This window comes from Opisthocomus hoazin, chromosome 7, assembly GCF_030867145.1.
Source record: "Opisthocomus hoazin isolate bOpiHoa1 chromosome 7, bOpiHoa1.hap1, whole genome shotgun sequence".
NCBI classification, from domain to species: domain Eukaryota; kingdom Metazoa; phylum Chordata; class Aves; order Opisthocomiformes; family Opisthocomidae; genus Opisthocomus; species Opisthocomus hoazin.
The window spans coordinates 9,219,878-9,247,494 of NC_134420.1; the positions used below are offsets into that span (position 1 = coordinate 9,219,878).

A 27,617-nucleotide genomic window follows, 5' to 3' on the forward strand; every position below is an offset into this window, starting at 1 on the left:
ATCGCGAGTAACGACTGCGCCACAATGAGCCAGCTTCATCGATATGGGAATGTTTAGATTTCCCTGCCAGTGACTAAAGGCCTTTAGCTTTCACTAGCCAGTCCCAGCTCGCATTGTTGTTGCCTGTTGATTTGTCTTCTCTCATTATTCCTTGACATGCAGCTCTCCACCCACGCCCACACTAACAACCCTCACACAAAGCGCATTGAGGTATTAACCAGGTTACAAGTTCAATGGAAAATTACACTAAGATTGTGCTGTGTGGCAATAGAAAGGGATGGTATTCACTCTCCCAAAGAGCCTGTTAAAAACACAGCTGGTTTTGGGGTTTTTTTTTTTCTTTTTAAGCATCCTAACAAAAACAATTTTTAGAAGTCAGGAATGTATATTGGTGAGTATATGTATCTATACATACTTTATGTATAATTACAACAGATAGGCATGGGCATGCGTCGCGTCTCCACCACTGACTGGCACGAGGCAAACTCCCCGCTGGAATTTCTGCTGGATTCTGGAGTTCGTTTAGAGCATCCCCAGAAACCCGAGCTAAATAAACAACCTCCTCCTGCTCTCAGCTGCAATTAGATACGTGAACCTATCTTCTTTTTGTTAGCCCAAATTACAGGCTGGTGGAAGCACTGAAAGTCTATAAAAATGTTTCTTAAGAATCCCTCCTTACTGCAAACTGAAAATAAATTCAAAATAAAACTTAATGAGATTAACCTAACACAGTAACAAAATTTGCAACACCACACTATAAGGTTAAAAAGAAAATAGTATAATAAAGGAAATACAAAGGCTTTGGCATGGTTTTTACAATCAACAATGGTTAATTTTGATATGTAGTTGTGAACAACTTCAAAACACTTAAGTTTAAAACTCTTGCAAGCACTTTTAATTGATTAGGAATGAATTCTAGATGCACAAAAATGATTGGACTGTGAACAGTAGTACAACTATATCTAAGAACAATTAACTCTTGCCGACCAAAAAGAAACGTATGATGCATGAAAATGTGTATAAAACATCTATAGAATATTCTTGTCAAATATAAATGAAATTAACTTTATTATAGAAATCATTCTGGGAGATTTCTAGGGAAGACAAATACTTACATTTCGACATAAAACAAATTGGATTATATCGAAGACACAATCTACCTTTTATCTATCAAACTCTTTTCTTCATCGAAGTTCTCTCTTAACCCCTGTTTGCACATAGCTTCAGCCGTTAACAACCTTTGGAAATACCAACAGATATTTTTCTTACATAAATCTAGTGCGTATTGTTCCAGGTTTAATTATATGCAATGGAATGATACAAACTTGGAACATCGATCCATAATCTATGAACAGATTGGTAGAAGTTTTCGATATATCTTGATAAAACTCTTGAATTCGTGGCAAAGCTCGTTGATCATGGCTTCTTTTTTTTTTCCTTTTCCTTTTTTTTTTTTTAAAACAACTTCATGACCAACACAGATCAAACATCCATCCAGTCTACATTGTTCTTTTTTTTTTCATTATAACATACAAATGCCCATTTACAAATAATACACCAAAATGAATAAAAGTTTGGATACCAAAATGAAGATTTGTTCCAACTGATATAATGCCTTCAGTGTACAAAGGTCCATGTGAAAGTCTTTTCCATGTGTTACAGCGTAGGGCACAGTTGCAGTACAGAAGTACTCCGAGAGCCATTCTTCCTTTACAAAATACTGCTGAACATCCAACTGTTGTCCATATAGTCAGTTGCGGAATTAACACATGTTTTACTGTAATCTTGGCCAGTATTGAGACATATCAGGTTCACTGCCAGGAACTTGAACTGGAACTGACACCCCAGGGGAAATGAGACCTGAAAATTGATGGGGAAAATTGATATTTTAGTTTTCCTACACATAGCACAATTTTTGCTTTCGAGTTTCACAGATTTGTGCTTGTATTCTGGTATTAAATCTCGCCATCTACCAGCCTGCAGAATCAGCTGGGCAGGGCGGGGGGGGGGGGGGGCGGGGGGCAGAACGACACGGACACACGCTGTATTTTAAAAACCTATGCCCAACTCACTGATTTGTTGTTATAAATAAACTGTCATGCTTTGAGATAAATGCCAGAGCCTCGGCTCATTTGTGTCAGTTGAGAATTCAGCCCGAAATACGCTGAGCATTTCTATTCTTTTGAAATATGCCTGGCTTGCTCCTGCTTATGCTGACACTGACTCTTTTTTACCCTCTTTTGCCTTCTTATGTACAGGTTAATGTTTCTACAGGTTGCCTGCCTTTCCAATAACTTCAAACCTTCAGCAAAAAATAGCCTCTGACACAGACACGGTAAAACCACGCCCAGTCCTGCAAACGTTTTCACATACAATTAGCTTCACGGGTACGAGGAGCTCCGCTGAAATCCAGCGTTGAAATAAATGCTGCTTCAAAATTTAATTATGCAGGGAAGATTTTGCTGGATGGGGGCCTCACTGACGAGCTTTCCACTGCACTGCTACTCAAATGCCACCTCTGCTAATCAGCCGCCTTCCATCTACCCCTCCAGCGGCAGCTGAAAAATCAGACTTTCTGCTCTAGCCCACAGGGTTACACATTTTTGTCTTCTGCCCAGTTTGGCAGCTACTAGACCCGACAGAAAGACCTCTCCCAGCGACGGGGAGAGACTTCTGCCAGCAAATACGTGTGGAAAAAAAAAAAAAAGGATGGGTGGAGCAAGGAAGCCAAGCCAGCAGAAAAGCCGAGGGGAGCGCGGGGCCACTCACCTGTGGAAGTGGTGCCAGAGGTGCCCATCGGCTGGCTGTTCATGTGTGTCTGCATGTGAGGAGGGGTGTATGTATCATAGCTCCGTCCATTCACCGATGGACTGGTGGGCAGCATGCAAGAGTAGGAGGAGGTCTGGCTGGGTACCGGGGGCTGTGGGAGCAAAGCACAAAACAGTGTTAAGCATCGGCTGAGGTAGAGACCAGGTTACGCTCTTCTGGAGGGACATGGCAGCCCTCAGGAGCAGCGTGCACAAGGGAAAATGAGCTTTGGTTTCAAATTCGGGGACCTAAAGCCCTATTTAGGAGCTCAACCAAGCAGCCTCGTCCCAGAGGTTTTTTGTCTACGGAAGCAATGTGGACGGTCACCGACGCCTTTTCAGACACGCTTGGTGAGCAGATCCCTACATCTAGATGCTAACAAAGATGTCACATACCTAAGCCAAGGAACCAAAGCCCCTGTTTGTGCTCATGTAGAAGAAAGATGCCTCCCGCCATTCGCAGCCACAGAGAGACAGAGCAGGGCTGGCATCTTATCTCGCGTTTGGTGGTGTAACTAAAAACTATTAGGGGTGTAACTAAAAGTTACTCCACTGAGGCACACGGGCTGGTCCTGCATCTGTGAGCATGTTGCACGTACTTTGGGGTGACCGAGGCTCTGACGGGGGATCCCCCCGTGTGCGTTGATCCCCCGTCAGAGCCTCGGTCACCCCAAACCCACACGCGCACGTGTGTTGATCACTGGTCAGGGCCGCAGTCGCCCCAAACCCCTGCCAGCAGCATCCCAGGAGACCAGACGTCTCCGTTTACCCAAACTCCAACCCCTACAATCCCATCTGCCATGGGGAGAGCAGCTGGGGGCAGGGGGTGAGGGATGGCATGGTGCCAGAGGGGGACCAAGCAGGGGCATCTCCCGCTCCGGGGTGATGGGGGAGTGGGGACCGGTGCAGCCCCAGCACGGGGAGGCGGCAAGGGAGGAGGAAGCGGGATGAGTAATTCCCGCTCCGAGCACACGAGACCCGACACGTCTGCACATATTTCCTCCGTCTGCACGTCCCCGACACCCGCGGTCTCTGAAAATACAGCCTCGCTCGCTAAGCACACAGACAGGGGGCCGGGGGGGGGGATGTGCGCACGCTGTGCTCCGGGAGAACCAGCAACGCGCCCCGCGTCCGCAGGGAGATGCCGATGGATCGGCTGCCAAATCTCCTGCTCCGACATCAAGTAGGCAGGACTTTCCAGAGCAGCTCACGCGTGCCAGGTCCCTGCCCAGGTGCCCGGCGGTGAACCGGGGGCCTCCTGCTTTCCCAAGGGTTCCACCCTGTATCAGCCCTTTGATCTTTCATCGTCTGCTGTCAGCGCGCTGCTGGGAATGGCACCACCGGCCTCCAACGTCACGAAACAGCGACCTAGGCAACGTCATTTCTTTCCGCGGACTTGCGAGACTCTAACTTTATTTGGTTAATTTTGGTTCACCAATTAGTAACATAGTAATTGCCGCAGCGAAGGAGTCAGGATCTCTAATCTGCTCGCCTGTCTCCAGCAGTGGTCAATGCTGTGTGCCTCAGACAAAGCTGTAAAACTCCCGTAATTGGCCAGCACCTTCCTAGGCCAACCCCACCATTAAAAAAGGAGGAATTTTGCATCTGAAAGGTCTATAGAAACAGACCCCAAAGGAATAGATTTCTTCCTAACCCAGCTGGTGATCAGCTAATGCTTTCAGGCATGAGGATTGACAGCTCTTGCAATTCTGGCTTAGCTGGCATAACCACTGATGCTAATCACATCCTTCCCTCTCAGGTGTTCCTAATGCACCACCGCCGCACCACCTACGCCGGGAAGGTCGGATCCCTCCAGCAGCTCATTCGGGCGGCAGTTTCCACAATACTGCACCAGTGAGTTCCATAGGGTAACCATGATTTTCTTCCAAAGAGGATTTTTGTTATCCCACATTTACTGCCTTGTAATTCTGAGGGCCTTTCTCTTTCAAAATTCGGGAAAAGAGCTTGTCAGAGCACCGGGACTTACAGTGCCCCTTGCCTTGTGATTCTCCCAAAGTAGGGCGTCTTTTCAGAGGCCAGGGAATCCATTGATGCCAGTTTCCCTGCAGCACAGTTTGGGTACGAAACCCCCCATCCTGGAGAGGAAGGGCCCCCCCCCCCCCGCACGTTCCGGGGGCTGCCGAGTCCCGAGGGAGCGTCGTGCCGCGGCTGCGCTGCTGGACTTACTTGCATAGGCAGGTTGTTGGCCATGGTGAAGCTAGGCATGGGCGGCAGCGCGCTGTACGTGTTTGTGAGCGCCGTGTCCGTTCTGCCCAACATGGAACCTGATGTGAAAGAGGAAACTATAATAGAATAGACAGATAGACGAACACATTAGTTTAACCACAATTACAGCTGGCAATACAGTCTCAGAGTCGCGTTGTCCCCAGAGAATGGATGAACGTGGGCGGGTTGGTGGCATTACCGGGGGTGGTCGGTTGCGGGATTGGCTGGTAAACGCTTGTGCTGAAACTACTACTGATGGGAATGTGGCTGGGAGTGTTGCTGGCTTGTCTTCGCTGGTTCCTCAGCTTCTCTTCCCTTCTCCACTTGGCCCTTCTGTTCGAAAACCACACCTGAAAATACAGCGTTTAAGAGACATGAGTGACCTGACAAGGACTAGAGGCATGGGGCCTCCCCCTTGTAACTCAGGGCCGTGCCGATACAAAGCCGCTTGCAGCGCAGCAGAGCAGCGTGCGAAAGCAAACCCCAGCTGCTGGCCTTTTCCTGAAGGGGGAGATGGGCAAACACCCGCTCGTAAACAGGGGCTGCCCTGTGCTTTGAGAAGACAGGAATAACAGAACGAATAGTAATAGTAATAATAATGGTTGTAATCGCACAGCAACTCCGTACCTGTATCCTTGCTTCAGGCAGGTCTATTTTAGCAGCTAGTCTCTCTCTTGCAAACACATCGGGATAGTGGGTCCTCTCAAATTCTGCGGAAGGAAATACTGTTGTGTTAGCTGCTAAGACTTAATGTGGCCGACTGCAAAGTCAGAGTCGTTCCTGTGCTGCCTGTGCTCTAAATACTCTGAAGAAACAGGGCTGTAAAGGCAAAGCCGAGCTTTCTCTGCGCACGTGTGTGTGTGTTCGGAAGGAGGACACCTTGCCTGCTGGGGAATATCGCCAAGGGGGTAGGCAGGCTGGGGTGCAATGCTGCATCTTTCAAGAAGCAACAAGGGCTTCTGCCTCTGCTAAGGGGGTCCCCAAGGCAGCTCTGACCCTGTCACCGAGAAGCGAAATGGCACGTCGCTAAATAACAGCGGAAAACAAGACCAAAGATCCGCAGTGGGTCAGAGGCGAGGTGCGCGCAGGCCGGCCAGGGAAAAGGGCACCTGCTCCCAGCCCCGGGCAGCGGCAGCGCTGAGGATGGGGGGCGAGCGTGGGGGCAGGCACACGGGCTGCTGCCAGCCCCAGCCGCCTGCCCTCCCCTTCCCGGCATAGGGCAATGCGGCCCGGCTGGGGACACGGCACTGTCGGCCGGAGGAGATTTATCCCCCGTGCGAAGAGCCTGGGGTGTAACACCAATGTTTCGGCATGATCTGTGCCCTGAGCACGTTCCCTCTGCAAACCTTCTATAGCAGCTTTTCGGTGCATACCGCAGCCATCAGTGAATATTCAGAGCTCAATGAATAAAAGAGCATGGAGGGAGCCATGGACTTAAAACATGCACAAATACGTGTACGAGGCACGTGAATGCCACGCTTCTGTTCAGCTCCTAACACAGCCAGGGCACGTTTTGCTTTTCTCTCCTGCTTCAGCCGTAGGAAAATGTCACTCACCTTTCTCAAGGGCTTCGATTTGCTCCTGGGTAAAGGATGTCCTGTTTCTCTGCAGCTTCCTTTTCAGCTGGAGTCTCATTTGGGCCTCGTCTGAATCTTCTCCATTAGAGCTGATGGAGTTAGTGTTTTCCCCTCCTCCCTCCTGTTGCGGACAGCCATCTGCGAACGGAGAGTCGGAAAGTGAAACGCAGGTACCCGTGTTTTGAGATCCCTATCAGAGAAATAAGGCGACTGGGAACAAGTTCGGCCATGTTTGCTGACACCCTCCCTGAAAAACATCTCGGGTATCAAAGCAGCGTTGCGCTGATGACACGGGTAACATGGAAACATTTCGGTTTCCAGCGTTATCGTAAACATCGGAGATGAGGAATTACGATCGCCTGGTCTTAATTTCATTTTGTTTTTCCTCTGGAATAAAGCCCACACGAAAATACTTCCCCCTGAAAGCGATTCTTTCCATGAATCGCTGCCGAAGTGCCACGGCAGTCTCCTCTGTCTGCTGCATTTATTTACCTATTGCTATATTTAAAATAGTGATGTTCAGTATTTCAGATTATCTATAATCAGTGATTCCTATCTAATCAATTAGATGTTGATAGGTTTGCAGAAAATGCTATTAAGAAACCAAACCAAGCTTGTAATCTTTTTTAAAAAATATTTATCCAGTTTTTATTTGAATTCTGCACAGTCAATTTCATTTTAAAGGTTGTGAATTTAGAAGTGCCTGCATTGTTCTGCAGTTTTATTCAACTATTGTATGAGTGTGCATTGCCTTGACACCTATTACTGAGCACAGCTGTAATTATATCATCACCAAGAACAGGCTATAATTGCTGAAAATGGAATTTTATATTTAGATAAAAGGACTGTCCATTCTTTGTACTGTGTTGCACCAGAGAAAAGTAAGATTTCTTTTAAAATTTTAACATGTAATTTTAAAAGAAATAGGAGCGAGTTCACTAACTAGCTCAACGCGCTGCTCTGCAGCCGGGCGGCTGGCGCACCGTTGCAGCGGTACGTGTTTAATTAGGGCATTTCCACCGCTCCCAGGGCGGTTTCTGTCGCCAAACGGGGGGAAAGTTGCCCCGCGCTGTCCCTTCGGGCGGCGGCGGGGAGCGGGGCTCTGCGGGCACCCCGGGAACCCCCGCGCTCCCGAAGCCGGCTCGCCTGCGCCTTTCGAGGCGCGTTTTGCCGAGGGTTGGATGCCGGATAAAGGGGGAGCTGGGGTGGGGGGACGCACGGGCCGCTGCTGCTAATCTCCCCTGAGAAGTTATGCCAAAAATAAATAGCGACGCTCCCGCTACGTCCTTTAAATATTGTGGGAAATCGACTTTAAAGTAATATCATTTATAACCGGCGAACAATGGCCCCGGCCTTCAAAGCTCGGGGGGGAATTGTGACAGAATCTGGTGGGACCCTTTCAACCACTTTGAAATGTTTTAAAACCCGAACTTTCTCCTCCATTTAAAGAGGGGGATTCAGCGGCCGTGGTCACCATATGGGCGGCCGCAGCCCCATTGAGGCGGCCGGCGGCGGGTGAATAGCCATGGGGGGGGGGGGGGGCTTTGGGCCGCCTTTCAGGGCCGCAACAAAGCCGCCGATGGCGGGGAGCTCCGCCGCGGCCGGGCAGCCGCCGGGCCCAGCGCCGGGGGCAGCGCCGGGGGCCGGGCCCGCCCCGGGGGCCGCCGCCTCACCTCCGCCACCGCCCTCATCCATCACTGTCCGCCACCGACCGGCCGGGGGGCACGGGGGGGGGCTGGGGACGCCCGCCCAACCGCGCGCTCCCCTTGGCACCCCCAAACCCCCTTCTTGGGTTTTTTTTTAAACTTTCGAAGCCGCTTTTTTTTTCCCCCATCCTCGTCCCGGCGCGCTCCCCATCTCCCCCCCAAACCTTTGCGCCAGCTGAAAGTCTCACCTCACCTCGTTTGTGACTATTTAAACCCTCCTATGACTATTTAGAGCCCTCTATGTCTATTTAACCCCCCATGCGCCGGACAATTAAGATATCTTCTGTTTAGAAGGGCACACCCCCCTCTTTTTTTTATTTCTTAAAAAAAAAAAGGCCCCTAAAAGGAGCGATCTGAATAGCCCTGTTCCACCTTCCAGACCTAATCCGTAAGAAAGCGAGTGAATGTCCGTCCCCATTATCCCATAGCCAGACCATCTGACGCTGGGTATAGGATTTGTTTCCCGGGGAAAAAAAAAAAAAAAAAAAAAAAAGGTAAAAAAAAAAAGACGCTGGGAAATAAAATCATTCCTTAGTTTCTTAGTGTCTTAATCAGTGAGGCGGAAAACAAGCAAAAAAAGATAGCAAACCAATTGCGGCACCTCTCAGCTATAGAGCTGGGATCAAAACATTGTAGCATCTGTTGAAAGAGAAAGTGTCTAAATCCTATAGAAGGCTTTAGTCTTATGGGGGGCGGGGGGGAGAGATAAGAAACAGTGTCTCGGTGATCCCTAAAACCACTAAATCACTGGAGAATTTCTCCCGGATAGAGATGTCTCTTTTTGTTCTGTCAGCCCTCGTGTATCCATTATTTTACTCACTGCTGCATGGCGTTTATCAGATTGAGACCATATTTGTACCCCTCTGAGACCTAACCTCGCCTTATGCTTTTTGAGTAATGGACTCTTAAAATCCAGTAACATACCCCTGCGAGGGAAAAGCATTAGAGGGAGCATGAATATTCCAGGGGAAATCCATTTTATTAATTTTAATTTTGCGAGGCGGGTGTGCGGAGCGCCCACCTGCCTCCCCCTCGCCTCTCCTGCCGCGCACACACGCACCCCCGGCCCCGCACCGCTCCGCAGGTCGGCTGCGGTTTGGGAGGGGGCTCCCGGGGGTCCTCCCGCCCCGGCGCGCTCCTGCCCGGGCCCCGCGCTCCCCCGCGGAACCTGCGCTCGCCCCCGCGCCGCGGAGGGGGTCACCGCAAGCCCCCAGCAGCTCCACCGACGCCCCCCGCCCCCCAGAGCCAGAGCCGGGCGGCTCGGCCAGCCCTAAATTTCCCCGTTTAAAGCCTTTTCTAAAATAATAATAATAATACTAAAACCCAGCACGCGGTGGGGACGGAGGGAGCTCGGGGCGCTGGGAGCCGCGGGGGCGGAAAGTGCGCTGCCCCCCGCCGCGCCCCGCTCCGCGGGTGGGTGCGGGGCGGAGCGGGGAGGGACGCGGAGCCCCGGGGCCGCAGGTAGGGGCGAGCCGGCGGGGTCCGTCCCGGCTCCGAGAGGGGACACCGGGCAAAACCAAATTTTAAAAATTTTTTTAAAAAGCAAAAAAATCAACACCCCCCCCCCCAAACCAACCCCGAAGCGGGGCTGGAGGGATGCGAGGGCTCCGCTCTATCTTTCGAGTGTCCTTCATAGATTGTTTTCTTCTCTTAAAACTGACATGTCTAATTGGCAAGCGGTGCCATATCGTGTCCAGAGGTCTCCTGTGGAACATTTCTACAGCTGTCTCCTTCAACTAGACGCTTATTCATGTCGCCTTAATGAGAAACAAAACGATCTCTAATGAGCAATTACATAGCGACAGAATTGTTCCCATAACAAATTCTTGCGTGTGACAGAAACATCCTTTGTACCAGATATTCCGCACACTGTTACCGATTTTTTTTTCTTTTTTTTGTGGGTTTTTTTTTTTCTCCTTGCGGGGTGAAAACAAAAAGCAGGTTGTTGTGTGCAGACACCTCTTCTAAAGGAATGCCCGCAGCCGGGGAGTGCGCCGAGCCGCCACAGAGCCCGCATTCAAAAAGAAGCCATTAACCATCTGAAGTATGTAACGTAACATCCCATTATCCTTCATATTATCCCCTTGTCATTCCTACAACAAATACCTATTAATCTTCAGGATAAACAGTTTCCTATATTTACAAAGTTGTTTCGGGTCCGTTGAGGAGGGACTGTAATCAGCCCGACGGAGACAGGCACCGATCCCCCCCTCCCCCGGCTTCGGAGACCCGGGCGCGGGCAGGCGGCCCGGGCGGGGTGCGGGAGCCCGAATTACCGGGCTGGCGGGGGCGAGGTGAAGGAGCAGCCCCGCAACCCGCCCGGCCGCCCGCAACCGGCAGCTGGGCAGCCGCGGCTGCTGCAGGGTTCACCGGGCCGGGGTCGGGGCTGGGACCCCGCCGGTCCCCGCCACCCACCCGCCGGGAGAGCCAGCGGGGGGGACCCCCCGAGCCGCTGTCCCCCGGAAAATCGCCAGCGCGGCGCCCAGGGAGGAGGGGGGGGGCGGGAAGAGGAGACCCCCGTCGGGGCCGCCGCCGCGGGGCGAGGCCGAGCCGCTGCGGGGCGGGGAGAGGCGGGCGGGCCGCGCCTTACCTTGGGCGGGCTGCCCGGGTACCGAGGTGCCGGGGTACCAGCCGGGCCGGGTGCCCCAGGTCCCCGTCTGCCCGTTCAGCATCCGCAGCTTGTCGTACATCCCGTCGGCGCCCATCTGTTGCTTTTCGCTAGCCAGGTTGCGTAGGACTCTGTTTATCGACGACACCTGGGAGGGCAAAGGAGAGGAGAGGCGATGGTAGTGCGGTAGCGCGCTCCCCGCCGGCCGCCCGCGCGACCCCCGCGCCCCCTCCGCGCCCCTCCGCGCTGCGGGCGGCTCGGCCCGGGCGCCGGTCAGGGGCTTCGCCGGGCGCTGCGGCCGCCCCGACCCGCTGCCTGCTGCTGCTGCCGCTAGTGCGAACAAACAAACAAACCAACCGCGGGGACGGGGAGGGAAAAAAAGAAAGAAAAGAAAAAAAGCAAAAAAAAAAAAAAAAAAAGAAACATCACAAAAAAAAAGCCCCAAACCCAACCCTGCAAAACCAGAGCGATGGCTGCGACTGATGCGCGCGGTCCTGAGGCGCCAGGCGCAGGGGTGACCCGCGCTTTGATTTTATTTATTTATTTTTTTTATTTATTTGTTGTTTTTTTTTTTTCCCCCTCCTTAAAGGCATTTGTCAGATTCGGTATGAAAAAATGCGCCTGACCCTGCCACATGCAAATGGTGCGAACCTGCTGTCCTCGCCTCCGATACCGAAACAAAGGCGGCAGCGGCTCGCTACGGCTACCCAGCACTGTACGCGGCGCACGGGAAGGTTTTTTCCATGAACTTACACTGGGTATATTATCGTTGGTACAGACCCCCTCTGATAGTAATCTGTCTCGAATCTCCCACGCAAAGATGGAGGGGCACTCTCGTTTATACTGCGCTATTTTGCTTACAACTTCTGGAGTCGCTACTCTCGGTTTACTACCTCCGATTGCCCTGGGTCTGATGGAGCCAGTTTCGTAATACCTGCCCAAAATTTTACTCACACATCCGTTCGACACCTGGATAGGGAAGCGGACAGAAAATCACATTATTAATAATTTCAAGACAAAAATAAAATTGTTTAAGTATGCATTAAACAATGACAAGCTTACGTTTTGATTGTCCAGCACTTGGACTTTTGCATCTGCATGGGTCTATAACACAAAAATATACCTTAAATGGTATGAGAACTTACTTAGAGAGTCTTTTTTTTTCTTTAAAAAAAAAATTACATTCGTGGCCCTACCCTCTACAGAAGTGATACTTTGAAAACATTTGGAAGGAAAAAAAAAATCTGGTCAAAACGTAATTCTTTTAGTGTTAATGTTAAAATACGCCTTAAAATGCGAAGGATAGCTAAACCAGACTAGTCCCCACCGTCCTCACTGCTCTCAGACAGCGTACTTGCGAGGGGCTCTCCAGACCTACATTTACGGCGCACCCCTGAGCTGCGCGGGTCGCGCCAGTGTCCGCAAAGGCAGATTCCGGGCTAAAACGGCGTGGCTTGGACGGGGGGTGGTGGTGGTTTGTTTTTTTTCTCCCCCCCTTTCTCCTCTTTATTTTTTTTTTCGGCTTTTTGGAAGAAAAAAAAAAAGGTAAAAACAAAAAAAAAGAAGCAGTAAGCCACGCCAAATGCGTACAGACCTCACAAAATAATAAGTAAATATAAAGGGGGGGGAGGGGAGAGGGAGGGAGAGGAAACTGAAATTATGCCGAGCCGTATAATTCAGTTTATTACAGCGAACTAACTGTAAGGAGAGCGCAGGTTGTCGACGGATAGAGAGAAAGGGGAGCAACCAAAAAAAAAAAAAAAAAAAAAAAAGGAAAAAAGGAAAAGAAAATCAGAATATTTCAGGAGGTGCGTGTGTATATATATAGTTAGAAAGGTCAGTTTGCGGCGACAGTGGCGGTAGCGGGTGGGTGGCTGTGTCGGGCTGCGTGGGGGTGCGTGGGGGCCGGCGGCGGTCGCCCGGGCGGGCGGCGGCGGGCGGAGCGGCTGCGGAGCGGCGCGGAGGAGCGGCGGGAGGGCGCGGGGCGCGGCCGCCTTCACCTGCAGGATCCGGGAGATGTCGCAGGGCCGGGCACCGCTGTGGGCGAGTTCCACGATCTTCTGCCGCGTGGAGTCGGGCAGCGGCCTCCCGTTGACGAACACCCCGCCGAGCTGGTTCACGCCGCTGTGACCTGCGGGGGAGCACAGCGACCGCCATAGCACCCCTCCGCTCCGCGCCCCGCTCCGCGCCTCGCCGGGACCGCCGCGCCCGGCCCCGCCGCCGCCGCTCCCAGCTCCCCGCCTGCAGAGCCCGTCCCCGACGCCCGGGGTGTTCCGCGCTGCGTTGCTCCCTGGCCTCGCCTTTCTTTTTTTTTTTTTTAATTTCCTTTTTTTCTTATCCTCCCCACCACAAAAAAAAAAAAGGCAAAAAAGAAAAAATAAAACCCCACCCCGGACCCAGCAGCTCCCTCCGCCAGCAGCAGGGCGGGAGGCTGCCCCGCCGGTGCCCGACCTGGAGCTCCGCGCCGCGGAGGAAGGCAGCCTCCCCGGAGAAGCTCTGCTCTACGCGCGCTCCGCTCTCCTCTCGCCGGAGCCTCCTGACAAATGGACTCCGGGAGCCCAGGCTCCTTAGCAATAAATAAGCTCCAAATATAGAAGAGGGGGAAAATATGATGAGCCTCTCTGACATTTGTCTTTAAAATAAAACTAGCTGCACGTCAAGTTTGAGCTTAATTTCTGGAAATAGGCGGAAGTCGCCCCGGATCATGCACGGAAGGCTAATTGAAAAGATCAGTTGGAGCACTTGTGGCAGGCGTGTCACTTTATGACAGTCCTCTGCTTTTGAAAATCGCATCGTCACGACAAACGGCAGCGTGATAAAACGACCCTTTCGGCCCGCATTTGGGCATCACTCCGGCTGGATTGGGCTCCGCTGGCTCCCCCCTCCGAGGGAGGCTGCGGCCGGGGGCTCTGCGCGGGCACGGCCGGCGGGGCGCGCACCCCGCGCAATGGATGCGAAGTGACATCGGGGCAGGGCAACTCGCCGCGCCCGGCTCGGGCGTTGCGACCCGCGCTTCCCGCCTCGGGGAGAGGAGCCCCGCGTCCCTCCCCGCCTGCGCCCCGGGGAGGGGGGGGCTGCGGGGGGGGGCTGCCGCGGGGCGCAGGCCTCGGCGGATCGCCCCCCCCCCCCCCTTCCCCTCCACACCCCTTTCTCTGCCCCCCCCCCCCCCCCCCCGGTTCCCGTCAACGCATGCGGGGAGCTCGTTTCAGGGAGGGGGGACGTAAAAAATGGCAGCGGGGAAAGCCAAATCAAAGTTTCGCTTAAAAGGTTAAGCCTTAATCATTATATAATTTCCCTGGAGAGCGGTGGAGATCTCGCCCAGTGGCAATGATTATGCGCCTCGTATTCTATTGCTAGTCATCTAATAGGAAAACATATGGTGTCAATTTGGATGCTCTGCACCATATACACCCAGGAGTTATTAACACAAAGCCTGAAGAGCCCGCCGCGACCTTTAAACAAAATAAAGGCTTCACCCGAATGATATCTTTTCTGCGTTTTGCCGTGGCGATCCCGGCCGGGCGAGTGAAGGCATTCCCCCATTACCATAAACCCTCGGCACGCCAAGGCCAAGGGCAGCGGCCGGGCGCAGGTAATGCCCACCCCGGGCTGGGGGAGAAAACTCGGGAGAAGTGAAAATAGCATCGCACGGACGCGCACGCAGTGGCCCCGCAAAACAATAATAATAAAAAAATAATTAAAAAAAACCCCAAACAACAAACCCCAAAAGCAAAATAAAACTCCCACGGCTCCACCCGAGTTTTTCTGAGAAACCTCTCCGGAATCGGTGTTTTTGGGGTTTTTTTCCCCCCATGTTCCTCACGCGAGGGTTAATTTACGAACCGGTTTAACGGGGGCCGGAGCCGCGCATCCCCGAGGCCAGGTCTCGGAGCGGCAGCTGGGTCGGGACCGACAGCCCCCGCGCAAGGACCGCGCAACTCGGCCTGCTCTCCGCGCCGCCGCTACGTGCGCAAGATAAGCGCGGCCTCCCCACTCCCCCCGCGCAGGAGCGCCGCGGGGTTGCGCGACCTCGCAAAGTCGCGATTTTGCGAGGTCGCGCAACCCCGCGGCGCTGCTGCGCGCAGCCCATCCCGCGGAAGATCCGCGTCCCGGGGGAGATGGGGGCCTGCTCCGGCTCGGCTGGGACCTTACCCCCGGTTCCCCCGACCTCCGCGCATCCCCTTCCACCGGGGCGCAAGGAGAGACCACCGCGCCAGACGGCGGGGTCCGCTGCGCTCCCTCCTGCCGCAACCACTTTCCCTTCCGAGGGGCGCGCAAGGCCCACCGGCGAGGTCTTCAACAACACCACCACCGACAAGAAAAGGCCGAAATAAAAATAATAACCCGCGAAAGACGTCAGATACCGGGGTGCGGGATAAACCCGGGAGGCGGCGGGGAGCTGCGCCTAGCCCCGGGGGTGGCTTTTCCCTGGCCGAATCCCGCTGAGCAGCGGGTGGGGACACTCGCCGAGGCCTGGGCCACCAACCGGACAAGTCCCGGTGGCCCGGGAGCCGTGACAGCGTTCCCGGCCGCCTTCCACGGCGGTACCCTCGCCCCGACGGGGCGGGCAGCGCTCCCGGCCGCGCAGAAGCCCACCGCGCCCGCGGAGCCGCATCGCATCTCATCGCATCTCGTCGCATCCCTCCCCCGGCTGCCTGCCCGCTCCTCCGCGCCCGCGGCAGCCCCCGCCTAGCCCTCCGCGGCCGCGGAGGGGCGCGGAGTCACTTACTGTTCTGCATGTTGGGCTGATAGAGCGGTATCCCACGGGCCTCGCCTATAGCGGTCTATCAGTGACAAAACAGGCGTTAATCAGGGGGGGGTAGCGCACGCGGTTAAGCTTGCAGAGAGGCTGATATCTCACAGGCTTACTTTGTTATCCTTAGGCGTCCTCCCCCGATTAGCGTAAGGATTTGGGGGCTTTAATACCTCAAGGCAAAAACGCGCCTATATATCCCTGACACGCAGGGAAAAAATAATAATTAATAATAAAATATATGTATTTAAGAACAGCAACCCGCCAAGTGGTTTCTCGATTTAATTGCATGCAGGTGGCGTATCGCCTCGCCGTCAGTGCCCTCCGCGGAGGTGGTGCGTGAAGTGGGGCGGCCATAACCACAAAGAGAGCCCGAAGTCGTGTGTTTAAAACTTGCCTGAAAGCGGGGTGGACTGTCCTCTCATACAATTTAGGGACTCGCACATCTGCGTGTCACTAGTTACAGTCTTCCCTCTAGGACAAAGCAGAAGAAGTACGTTAAGCGGTGCGGAGCGGCGCCGGGAAGGTGTGCCGTGCGGGGGCTGCGCGGGCATCGGGGGGCGGGGGGGGACACGGCTGCGGCGGCTGCCCTGCGTGCTGGGAGCGGGGCTCCGTTTTTACCTCCGGGTGTTTCCTCGAGGTTTGTTTTGTTGTTGTTCCCCCCCCCCTTTCCCCGCGGCACTAGCAACTTTTTCTCCCCCAAACTCCCCGTCTTGTGATTAACTTCTTTTTTGGTCTTTAGATCTTCCCCTTTTTCACTGTACTGTGACACACGCTGTCTACCTCGCCTCACTGCTTTAAAAAGTAAGAACAGGAGGGGGTGAGAACTGTTAAACAAAGCCTACAGAAAGCGAACAATGGCCTCCATTCTGCTCCTCTACCCAAACCCCGAGTGCAGAAACCCAGGCTCCTTAACCGGCCGCGCAGCTTCCCAACTCAACGGACCAACAACCCTCCAACTTACAAAGAGCAGAGAAACAAGCCCCTTCTCCCTTCATTAGTGCCTGTCTTGACCCAGCGCCTGGACAGTCCCCAGCGCCCTTTTTTGCTCGGCCCTCCCCCCCCCCCCCTTCCCCTGCTCCCTCTCTCCTCCTCTCACCACCTTCCCTCCCTCCCTCTCTCTCCCTCCCCCCCCGGGCCACTTATTTATTTATTTATGCGTCCCCATGTATTTATTTGAAATCCTCGCGGGTGAAAATGGAAAAGTAATTTCTCGTTATAAATATCTGGCGGTAATTGTGTTACTGGTGCGAGTTGTTAGGGGTTGTAAAAAGATACAACAGCTCAGTGGGGTGCTCAATTGGGGAGGGACAATTACAATAAAGAGCCCATTCAAGGGGGTTGCTAAAAAAAAGGAGGTAAAATAATGAAATAGTCGCAGCCTTCATTTTCTCTCCTTTTTTTTTTTCGCCTAAAAATACTCATTCTCTTTCTTTCGCGCCTATAATGAATATTAATTTTACTCTTCCTGCATATGACGGAGAATTCAAAGAGGCACGTTTCCCCATTCAGGACCAGCCGTGGTATAATTTATTAAGTAGCTTTTAGTAATCTTAAATCCATAAAAATAAACATCAAACAAGTACTTTCTCGCAGCGTGAAGACTTTGGCTGGTAAATATTTACTGCTCTTTGGAGAGCTACCTGATTAGCAGCAGAGCAAGCTACGCTGTGCTCCAGCGGGGACGCGGCCGTATCTCCTTCGGCTGAGCCGAACGTGCAGCCAGCCATCCCTTTAACACACCGAACACGTCTGCATCGACACACACCGCACGGGAAACCCGCTTCTGCAGGCGCGGTTTCCTCCCGGATTTCACGCACGACTCAGAAACGCGGGGCCTGCGGGGTTACAGCAGCCATCCAGAAAGCCACCATTAAACTCCCAGCCCTCGGCTCTGCCAGTGCGGACCGCAGAAATGACAAGAGGGGGTTTAAAGAGGGGGGCGGAAGAGGGAGGAGAGAGATGAAAAAAAAAAAGCCAGGGAACCAAACAAACCGAAACCCCAAACAGAGCCGAAAGCGCCTTACAACGGAGGGCGAGGGCAGGCGAGCGCCGCAGCGAGGTGCGGGGCCAGGGGGCTGCGGTTCTGCCAGCCAGCAGCTCCCCAGCGCCTCCGGCAGCCCCAGCCCGGGTCCGGCTGTCGCGACAGCACTCGCTCCGGCCGCAGCCCGACTTGGCGGGGACGCGCCCGGGCCCGCTCCTGAGCCAGGCGGGGAGTGCCGTTCGCCCGGTCCCCGCAGGCCCGGCCTAATCTGCGGGTCGGTTTTTAATCTCGAGATTTTGGTATAATCTGATGGCGGATAGCATCCCCCCCCCCCCCCGGTGACACCGTAACCAGACGTTAGGACGACAAAGTTTCACCTTCTCGGGGCGAATGAGAAAAAAAGGATAAAAACGAATCAACTTGCGATGAGGCGTTGGTAGGGGTCAGAAGCTGTAAACATTTATTGTCAAGGGCCACTTTTGTTATTTTATGTCCCTAAAATGGAGAAGAAGCGGTCACTTTTCTTCTCTCGGACCCTGTTTTCGCTTTCCAAAACAGCCTCTGCCGACTACCTTCAATCGTTCGAGAAAGTTTGTTTTTAAACTTTCCAGAAATTATTCCTGCTCTGCGCGTCCGTGCAGCAACTCCGTGCAAAGCGTTACAAGGTTAAATTCAAATCCAGATTTTTTCTAATTGCACTTGCGAGGGAAAAAAGCATCAAGTTTATGGTTGCCCTTCCCCACAGTAAATTTTTTTTTTTCTTGCACGGCCATGAGTATGCAACTTCTTATTAAAAAAAAAGAAAAAAAAAGGCTTTCGTATACTGGGGTTATTCCGGGGGATCGCAGGGCGGGGAGATGAAAGCGGCCGGTATGTAGCTTTTGCAGAAACAAGAGAGATTAGGTGTTTTTTTTTTAAAGAAAAACAAAATAATAAAGCATATCGATTTAAAAAGGCACCCAAAAAATCCCCCAACGCGAGACCCCGGCGCGGCCCGGTGCTGGGGAGGGCCGGGCCGGTGCGGGGCGGCCGGCGGGGCCCGCGGATGCGGGCGGCTCCGCGCCCCCGGCGCTTCTCCCGCGCCGGAGCTGGGAAAGTTGCCGGCACCGGGGACGAGTTGGGAAGATCCCCGGGTGGCTGATTAAAACTGACAGCCCTTCAGCTCCGCTCAGCTCCCCGCCTGTACCGCGCCGGGGAGCTGGCTTGGCCTAGGATGTGATTTTTATTTTTTTTTTCCCCTTTTCCTTTTTTTCCTCCCCACCCCCCACCCCCCCAGCGCAACTCTCCCGGCCGCTCGCTCCCTCTTTTTTCCCTCCCACCATCACGGGTGGGTGATCCTTTCCGAAACCGAGGCGGCGGGAACACAAAGCTCGAGTCCGCGGACGGGGCCACTTCCCTCCCTCCCTCCCACGAGGCGTGGGGCCGGAGCCCGCGGTGGGTCGGGGTCGTATCTGCCGCTGCCCGGGCCCGGGAGGCTGCAGACACGGCCCCGACCCACCGCGGGCTCCGGCCCTACGAGCTGGGGCAGCGGCAGCATCGGCAACGCAGAGCCCGGCGCTTGCGTCCTCCCTGCCCGGCGAACGGGGAACGAGCTGCCGGCTCGCGTCGGCGTCGCTTTGCTGGTCGGACGCTTTGGCTTTTCCAGAGGAGACAGAAAGTTTGTGAGCTCCAGGGCTGGAAAGTTCCCCGGGAAGCTCTCCGGAATGCAAATGGGAATGCGAGAGAGAGGGAGAGGAGAGAGAGAGAGAGAGGGGAGGAGGGAGAGAGAGCGCGCCCTGCCTAGATATTAAAATGCAAGGAGGGAGAAGCCGGGAGAAGAAGTGAGCAGACTCACCTTTCTGAGGCATCCCGCCTTGTTGTCAAAGCTCCTGTCAGCACTTCGGGAGCGCACCGACTCGCGACGGCGGTGCTCGGAAAAGAGTTGCCAGCGAAATAGTTTTATTCGCCGCCGAAGCCGCGGGTTGCGTGGTCTCGGGTTCCTGGGGAGGAGACAGAGATTGACAATAAAATGGGCTGTCAGCGACCGGAGAGCGGGAGATAAAAGAGCGTTGCGAGCGAAGCGGGGAGGGAGGGAGCGGGCGGGCGGGCGGGCGGGCGGCAGCTCGCACCTATGCCGATTGGCGAGGGCTGGGGTGTATTAATGCCGGCGCGCCTCGGCCCCTGCCTCGCCTCCCCCGCTCTCCACTGGCCCATTAGCGGAGCCTGACCTCTGTCATCATCCCCCGGCAAAACACTTCCTCCCCGCGCCGCAGCCGGAGCGGGAAGCGCGCCCGGGGCCGGGGCCGGCCCGCTCAAACCCGCTAATCACCCCGCCACATGCAAATGGGTGTCCCGTGTCCCCCCCCCCCCACGCGCGATATTGCTTTATGCAAAGCGCCTCCGAGCGCCTCCCCGCCGCCCATTGGCCGCCCGCCGCCCGCCGCCGCTCCATTGGCCCGGGCCGCCGGGATGAATGGGCATGGGCCCGGCGCCGCGCGCGCCCCGCGATTTCAGGTCCGGGGGGGGGGAGTAAGGTCGATTTGCATTTAAACAGCGCTGTCCCGTCCCACAGTGGGGAAAAAATATCACATTCAAACGGTGAAAGGCGCGTAACTATTTGGGAGGCGGGCGCTTTGCGGGCCGCAGCCCCCCCCCCCCCCGAGGCCGGCGGCCCCCCTGCCCCGCTCCCCAGCGCCCGGGCGGGGAGAGCAGGGCAAACCCGCCACTCGCTGCGTGCTTCGAGGGCTCTTGTGGAGGGCCCTGGAGAGCCCTTCACCAAACACTCGCCAGCCGCCCCCACGTGCCGTTTGTTGACTAAGGGCTGCCGGGCTGCCTTTTCTGTGGGTTTTTGGTTGTGTTTTTTTTTTAAAGACACCACGGAGAAGCCGGGGGGGGGGGGGGGTGTGGTGTGGTGTGCCTCAGGCGGGGGCGGGCAGCGGCCGAACGCTGGGCAGTGCCGTCGCTTTGTGCCCGGCCGCTGCTGAAGGGGCTTCCCCCCCCCTCCTCCCTCCCTCCCCCTGCAAAGGGAGCCCCTTCGCTGGCTGCCAGAAACTAGAGGGGGAAAGTAAGTAAATGACTCTGCTGCTCTGGCCACACACCACAAGTACATTTGTTGAATGCCGGACTATTAAGACACACCTCAGTAAACTCTAAAGCAACCCCTCAGCGCATGCATTTAAGGTTACACTGGGAGCACCAGTCCGAGCTCAGGGTGTCCCAATCGGTTATGGCGAGTGGTCCGGAGGGGGGGGGGTGGTGTCTGCACAGGGAGGGGGAGGAAAGAAAAAAAAAAAAAGGCTCGGGGGAAAGAAAGGAAAGAGGGAGAAGGGACAGGAAAAAGAAATTCCAAGGGCCACCGCGGAAAGTGGAGAGTATGAACGCGCGAAGCATAAAATGAAGTCGTAGCCGCATACACTTGACTTCTCTTGACATGTGAAAAGTGCTAAAAGTCAAAGCTCATCAATAAAGTATCTTGAAATTGAATAAGAGCCCTGACAACCATTGCATTCTTAAATAAAGTACAATGAGGAGACAAACGACTCTGCCAAGGAGTTTGCATGTGAGTGAAAGGGCGCCTCAATGGGAGCGGGATAATGGGCTGCCCGGCCGTCATGCACTGTCATCCCCGGTCCCGCCGAGAAGCTGCCACAGCTCCCTCCTAGCACAAAACGGGCTCTTCAGAGGCTGCTGCCTTCCCCTCCGCCGCTTGCCTCCCGTCCCCGTCCCCGTCCCCCCCGCCGTGGCCGCCCCCGCTCCGCGCCCGCCGGGGAGGCCCGGGAGGCAGGGCCCGAGGCCGGCAGCCGCTCCCCGGCCCTCCCCGGCAGCCGGGACCGGGACGGGGGAAGTCTTTCCCCGGGGGAGCGGCGGTGAAGGGGGAGCCGCCGGCGCTCCTGCCCCGGGACCCGGCCCGAGTGGGGCTGCGGACCCCGGTCTGGCCCCACCTGCAGCGGCGAGGGGCCGGGGGCCTCTCCCCCGAGCCAGCTCCGGCTCCTGCCGCCTTGGCAAGGCCGAAGTCGGCCCGTGGGCTTGTTTGGTTTCCCCCCCGCCCCCCCCCAGACACGCGTGTTTGTAGACACGGAGCCGGACATCGCGACGGACACACGGGAGCCATTGGGTGTGGTGGGATCGCCCCTGCAGGTAAGGCCGGGCAGGAGCGGGGGAACCCGTCCCTGGGCAGCCCCGAAGGGGGCTCTGCCAGAACCAGGGGCTCGGGCAGGACCCCCCCCTTCCCCCGCAGCCCCAGGCTCCCCGCCCTCGCCTCGTCTCCCCCTCCCCAATACGTCCCGCAGGGTCAGCTGCCGCCGAGCCGACCTGCGCCGCGGGCAAGGATCGAGGGGCGCAGAGGAAACGTTTCGGGGCGACAAAAAGAACCGAAACCAGGGCCAGAACCGGAGTACGAACCGGCGTCCCGCTCGTCTCCGCGTCCCGGGCGATCCCTCGGGGCAGCCCGCCCAGCTGCCGGGGCTGGGGTCCCGCCGCTCGCGTCCTGCTAGGGGCTGCAGCTCCTCAGCCCGCACCAGCCCCGGAGGCTCCGAGGGGAACTTCAAAGCGGGGATCCGGTCTTTTTTTTCCTGGAGCGAAGTCAGTCGTGTCCGTGGGATTTTGTCTGGGTTTTTTTTTCCTCTTGATTTTTTTTTTGCTTTTTTCCCTGTTGCACTCCCTCTCTAGCGACTTTTTTCTTTTTTTTTTTTTTACCCTCTCCGCGGGCCGTTAAAGGGGGAAAAGAGAGAAACCACTTTGTCCGAAATCGCAGCCAAATATCATTTTTACAAGCTCTCAATTAGCCGTCCCTCGGATTAGCACCTTCTTACGCCTCCTCGCCGGAATAAAGCAGCCCTAATCTTGTTGCTATTTTCCCCTCGGGCGCAGCGGGCTTTGTGTCCCCTCCCCCCCAAAAAAAACTTTTAAAGCCCCCCTCCCCCCCTCAGCCGCCAAAAAAAAATCCCCGGGCGGGGCGGGGGGGGGGAGGGCAGGGGTGAAGTCGGTGACGTCACGGGGGGGGCAGTGGAGCGGGAGCCCCGAGCGAAAGTTGAGAGGAAGAAAGCGCGGAGGGGCGGGCCACCGGGGGCCGCGCGCTTCCGCGGGGGCGCGCGCGCGCGCGTGTGTGCGTGCCGAGGCGCGGTGCGGTGCCGCCCGCCCCGTCGCGCCCCGCGGAGTCGGGTCTGTCCCGGCGCGGGGTCCGGCCCGGCTCCGCGCCGCCATTTTACCGGCAGCGGCGGGGCTGAGCGGGACGGGGACCGGCAGCGGCTCGGCCCCGCCGCTGCCCCCGGCCCGGCTGCCCCTCGCCGGTCCCCGGAAGGAGCGGGCAGCCCGCCCAGGCCCGGTGCCCTCCTCGCCGCCCCCTCGGCCCCCGCCCCAGCGCTGCCCGGCAGCGGTGCCCGGCCGGGGAAGCAGGACTTGCTGGGACGGCCCTGCCTGGAGACCTCCGGAGGAAACGCTGTCTTTTTATTTTTTTTTTTTTTTTTTTTTCTTTTACCTAGCAGCTTTCAGCTGCCGCGCTCCTCGTTTTTCCTTTTCCTTCTTATTTTTCGTTTTTTTTTCTTTAATTTTTTTTTTAAGTGATTTTTTGACTTTTAAAAACGCTCCGCTCGCCACTTTGCTGAGGCGAGAGGAGAAGCACTGCGGTGAGGTTCTCGGCGTTGCCCTTTCCCCAAAGCCCTGCCCTCCTGCCAGCGCAGATCCACCCCCCCGCCAAGCGCCCGCCCGAGGCGCGCCGTGGGACCCCGCGGCCGTGGCTCTCGGCATGGACTCGCACACGCTTTGAAGATTTCTACTTTAAAACCCGGACAGGATTATTGTAACTAGCATTTCTCCGTATCTGTTTTTCCTCCCACTTCCTCTTTTTTTTTTTTTTTTTTAAGCTATTCCAAACTAAAAGAAAAAAAGGGGCATAATAAAAAAAAAAAAAAGGTAAAAAAAAAAGGTAAGTAACCATTATATAAGGCAAGGCTTTCTTTTTTTGTTTTTCCTAATTAAAATAATTTTCACTTTTTTTACACGATCTAGTGCCTGGCTATTGATTTGTGTAAAGCAGCAGCGTTTGCTTCCCTTTCGTGTTTTGTTAGGTGCTGAAAGCTGAAAGTGCTGAGTTAGAGACTCCTTTATCGTCTCGTTGTATTAATATCTGGGCTGCAAAATACCTTTTTTAATACCCAGAAAAATGCTTAAAGTCCTCTTGTCCAGTTCGGTCTAAAACTGAAGAGATACACGAATCCTGACGTCTCGGACTACAATGCTTTTGCCTTCAGGACACTTAATGCCTATTTGTATATGTAGAGACAGTGTTTGAAACCTATAATGCGCAGGACACTGAGTTAAGTGAAGCTTTTCTAGTTTATAAGCAATCTGCAAAAAGTTTGGAATCGATTTAACCTCTTTTATGTCGGCCTTTTGCGTAAGGCACAGCTTTGTGCGGCAGGATAAAAAAAGGCTTTCCGGACCCTGCCGAAGCCGCCCTGACTGTGGAAGACGAGCCTACATCTTTCTGTACGAGCACGCCTTGGATTACATCTATCTGAACAGCGTCGTGCAACCGGACCCGCTGGAAAAGCCTTCAGAAAAGGAGGGGGGGGGGTGCAGAGGGGGGTGCGTGGGGAAGCTTAGCGCATCCTGACGGGCTTTTTAAATGCTATTGATTGGGACAAGCTGTTCAAAACCCCAGTAACAGTTAATCTGCCTGTTAATCAAGCCACTAAGGAGCTCAATGCGAGTTTTATTAGCAACCGGAGGACACAGGCAGCGGAAAGGGATCAAAAGCCTGCACTCTCGCTATCTGTAAAACCAGTCTTCCCCCAAAACGTATTTTCAATTATGGAGCAATTCGGCGCTCACCAGGGCCGGCCCGCAGCCCCACGCAGGCGGCTCCGCAGGCGCTGCCCACGCCTCGGAACGCAGAGACCCGGCCCGCACCGCGCCGGCCCCGCCGAGGTTCGGGGTTTAGAAACAACACTGTTCAGGGAGGGGGGCGGGGGGGTCCCCCGCTTTCACCTCCCCCCCACCTCGGGCTCTCCTGGCCTCCCGGATTAGAAACAAAACCCAAACTGGGCAGAGCCCGCTGAAGAGGCGGCGGAACTCCCCGGCTCCCGGTCAGCGGTGCTGCCGGGCGCGGGGGGCGAGGGCTCGCTCCGAGCTGGCGAATCTGATTTATCGCGGCAAGTTTGCAGGGTGCGTCTCCCCCAGCCCGTTCTTTTGGTGGAGCCGCTCATTTAAATCCTCAAAGAAAGAAGTTTAAATCGCGAGATCGGTAATTTGGAGAGCCGGAAAGCAGAGTTTCAATTAGCTTAATGACCAGAAATATTATTATATCGGCTAAAATCAACATTTGATCTTGTAATTTTTAAGGCAAACCCATTGCTTTATATGTCAGCGAGATACGCATATAAAAGACTATCTGGTCAGAGGTAATTATGTCACAGCTTTTTCTCGGCATGACAGCTGGATAAACACCATCTCCAATAAACATCTCTAATTAGGGAGGAGGATCTGAGATAGATGGTGTTTGATTTATTACTGAAGGAGAATGTCCATTTGCCGGTATACTCTAGCGAAGCGTCGCAGGGAGCGTTCCCGCTAGCGCGCCGTAAGGAATATTTGGAGATGCTCGACGACAGGTAAGCGTCGTTTTAGGTTTTGCGCTGTTCTTTCGTTTCGTGTTATTTCGGAGGAGGAACGACCTTTCTAGGGGTTTGTCTCCCTTTCCCACTGACGCCCTGACTTAGCAGAGGCACCGGGGGCTGAGGAGGAGAGCCGGAGTCTGGCGGGTGAGAGGCGGTCGCCTCTTGGCTACCGGACCTTCCCCAGCCCGGCGACAGAGCCTCCGGGGCGCCCGGCGACACCTCGGCGGTACCCAGAGCAGGGCGGCCGGGACGCGGCCCCCGACGACAGCCCGCCTCCCCTCCCCGCCACCCGCCCGCCTTTCCGCACCTCTCCGCGGGGCCGTGCGGGCCCTCCGCGCCCCACTCCCACCCCGTCCAGCTGGCCCGTGGTGCCGGGGCCCGGGGGGGGGGGAAAGACGGACGCGGGACGCTGCCCCCCGACGGATGCGGTAACCGGCAGCTGCCCCCGCCACTTGAGAGAGGTAACGGCGAGGGAGCGGGGCCCGGGTCACAGGGCGGGGGGGAGGAGAGAGGAGGGGGCTGCACCGCCCGCTCGGGGTGGGGGAGTTTGGGAAGCGGCTTGCCCCACCGGCCGCCCCCTCCGCCCCGGGGCCCCCCCCTCCGACGGGCTGGCGGCGGCCGGAGGCGCTCCCCCCCTCCCACCCCCACCTGTTGTGGGGGCTCAAGCCCGCTCCCCTCGCCTTCCCCGCGCGACGTGGAGGTGCCCGGCTGCTCGGGGTGCCCGATAGCCCCTTGCCCCCACTCCCCTCCTCGTCGGGGCGAGCGGAGTCGTTACCTGTCAGCGGGCGCGGGGGGCCCGGGCGCGGCGGTCCCGCTGCCGTGGGGAGGTACCTGGCGGCTCCGGTCGCCAATTTCCACGCGAGAACCTGCCACACAGTTTAAATGTCAATGACAGCAAAAGAGAGGTGCTGCCTTTGCACTAACTTTCCCTTAATATCCACGCCAGCGCCTCCCCCATTGGCTGGGCCGCCCCGGTGACGTCACGGCGGACAGTAGTTAGCTAATGAGACATTTTAGGCGGCACGAGCGCGGACGGCGAGAGCCCGGACACCGCCCGCCCCGACGGCGGGCACGGCCCGGGGCTCTGCTGGGGGACTGGGGCGCGGGTCGGGGCTCCCCCGCGGGTCGGGGCTCCCCCGCGGGTCGGGGGGCCGCTGCCTTCTCCCACCGGCTGCCGGTAAGAGGGGGGCTGCGGCCCGACGGCTCCCCCCGGCCGCAGCGCTGCCCGCAGCAGGGCCCGTTCCCTGCCTCCCAGGCCGAGGTTTAGGTTGAGGTTTGGCTTCAGCCCCTATTAAACGCCCATCCGAGGGGGGACACTCGTACGTGGGTGAAAACAAATCCCCGCGAACCCGGTCCAGCCCTGGGACTCCTCGGAAACGCCGCGGCGGACCCAGGCCTCCCGCAGGTTCCCCGGGGGAGCGGGGCGGTGGTCCCTGCGAGACCTACTGGACAGGCCGCGGAGAGCCCCGGACGCGCGTGGGCCACCTCGGCAGCTTGCCCGCGCCGAGACAGCACCCTGCGGATGTCCCGGGCCCGGCGGGTCCCTTCCGGTCTCTCCGCTCTCCCCACCCGCACCCTCTTCCATTAGACGGGGAGGGAGAGAGCCCGTTATTTGCACACACTTGTCAGGGTAAATAATTTATCAGCAGCGCTCCCCCCTCCACCCCCCCAGCCGACAGTTTATTGAACCGCACTTACACCCTGCAGGGACCTGCGGCCCGCCCGGGGTGAGGGGGGGGCTGCCGCAGGCGTTGGATGGAGCCGGGGTGGGAGGAGCAGGCTTTGCAGGGTACGGGGGTGCGGCGGGGCTGCTCGCCCGGTCCCACGGGCCGAGGGTCCCTGCTCGCATCCCAGGTGACCCCTTCTCCTGCGGCGGCCGGGCCGCGCAAACCCCGCGCGTTGGCAGGGAGCGGCGGCCCCGGGGGGGCGGCCCCGCCGGCGCTGCCAGGAAGGGGTTTCGCGGCGCGTTTGGAGCCGCTGCCATTAAGGGGCTTGCGGCTCCCTGCAACCCAGCAGGGTCCTCCAGGGAAGCGTTGGAAACACCACGGCTCCCGCCTGCTTATCTGGCTGTCAATAAAAGGAGATGGCTCCTAAAGCAGGGCCAGGTGCTGCCTCCCCTGCTCTCCAGCGCGCCGCTCTCCAGAAACCGCTCAGGCGTGAAGCCAAGTCTGCTTGGCCAGGCCTCGGCGGAGGGAGGCAAACAGTCCCCGCGCCAGCGCCAGAGCGCTCTCTGTTTGCCTTTTTATCTCCTCAAAAAAAAAAAAAAAAAATTAGAGAGAGAGAGAGGGAAGCGAGGCAGGAAGGTGGGGGAGCGCCGGGAGCAGAGTCCGCGTTCGACTGCGAGATCACCGCAGAGGCGAA

At 56.3% G+C, this 27,617-nt stretch overlaps 1 protein-coding gene across 18 annotated transcripts; it reads right to left on the reverse strand.

Annotated features, from left to right (window-relative positions):
* Positions 1-1,682: 1,682 nt before the first annotated feature.
* Positions 1,683-26,124, reverse strand: PAX6 (paired box 6). 18 transcript variants are annotated; one of them, XM_075425415.1, is made up of 14 exons: positions 16,523-16,577; positions 16,075-16,151; positions 15,654-15,708; positions 13,376-13,506; positions 12,925-13,055; positions 11,987-12,028; positions 11,678-11,893; positions 10,907-11,072; positions 6,590-6,748; positions 5,661-5,743; positions 5,233-5,383; positions 4,995-5,110; positions 2,770-2,920; positions 1,683-1,860 (listed from the first exon to the last, which is right to left on the reverse strand). In XM_075425415.1, exons 1-14 carry the CDS (start codon positions 16,543-16,545, stop codon positions 1,775-1,777), a joined length of 1,587 nt encoding a protein of 528 aa, XP_075281530.1. In that variant the 5' UTR covers positions 16,546-16,577; the 3' UTR covers positions 1,683-1,774. The 18 variants fall into 18 exon arrangements, with proteins under 18 accessions (XP_075281530.1, XP_075281512.1, XP_075281522.1 ...); XM_075425397.1 differs by lacking the exons at positions 13,376-13,506; positions 15,654-15,708; positions 16,075-16,151; positions 16,523-16,577 and adding exons at positions 19,496-19,640; positions 26,032-26,124; XM_075425407.1 differs by lacking the exons at positions 13,376-13,506; positions 15,654-15,708; positions 16,075-16,151; positions 16,523-16,577 and adding exons at positions 19,496-19,640; positions 22,042-22,482 and having other exon boundaries at positions 11,879-11,893.
* Between the last annotated feature and the right edge of the window lie 1,493 nt (positions 26,125-27,617).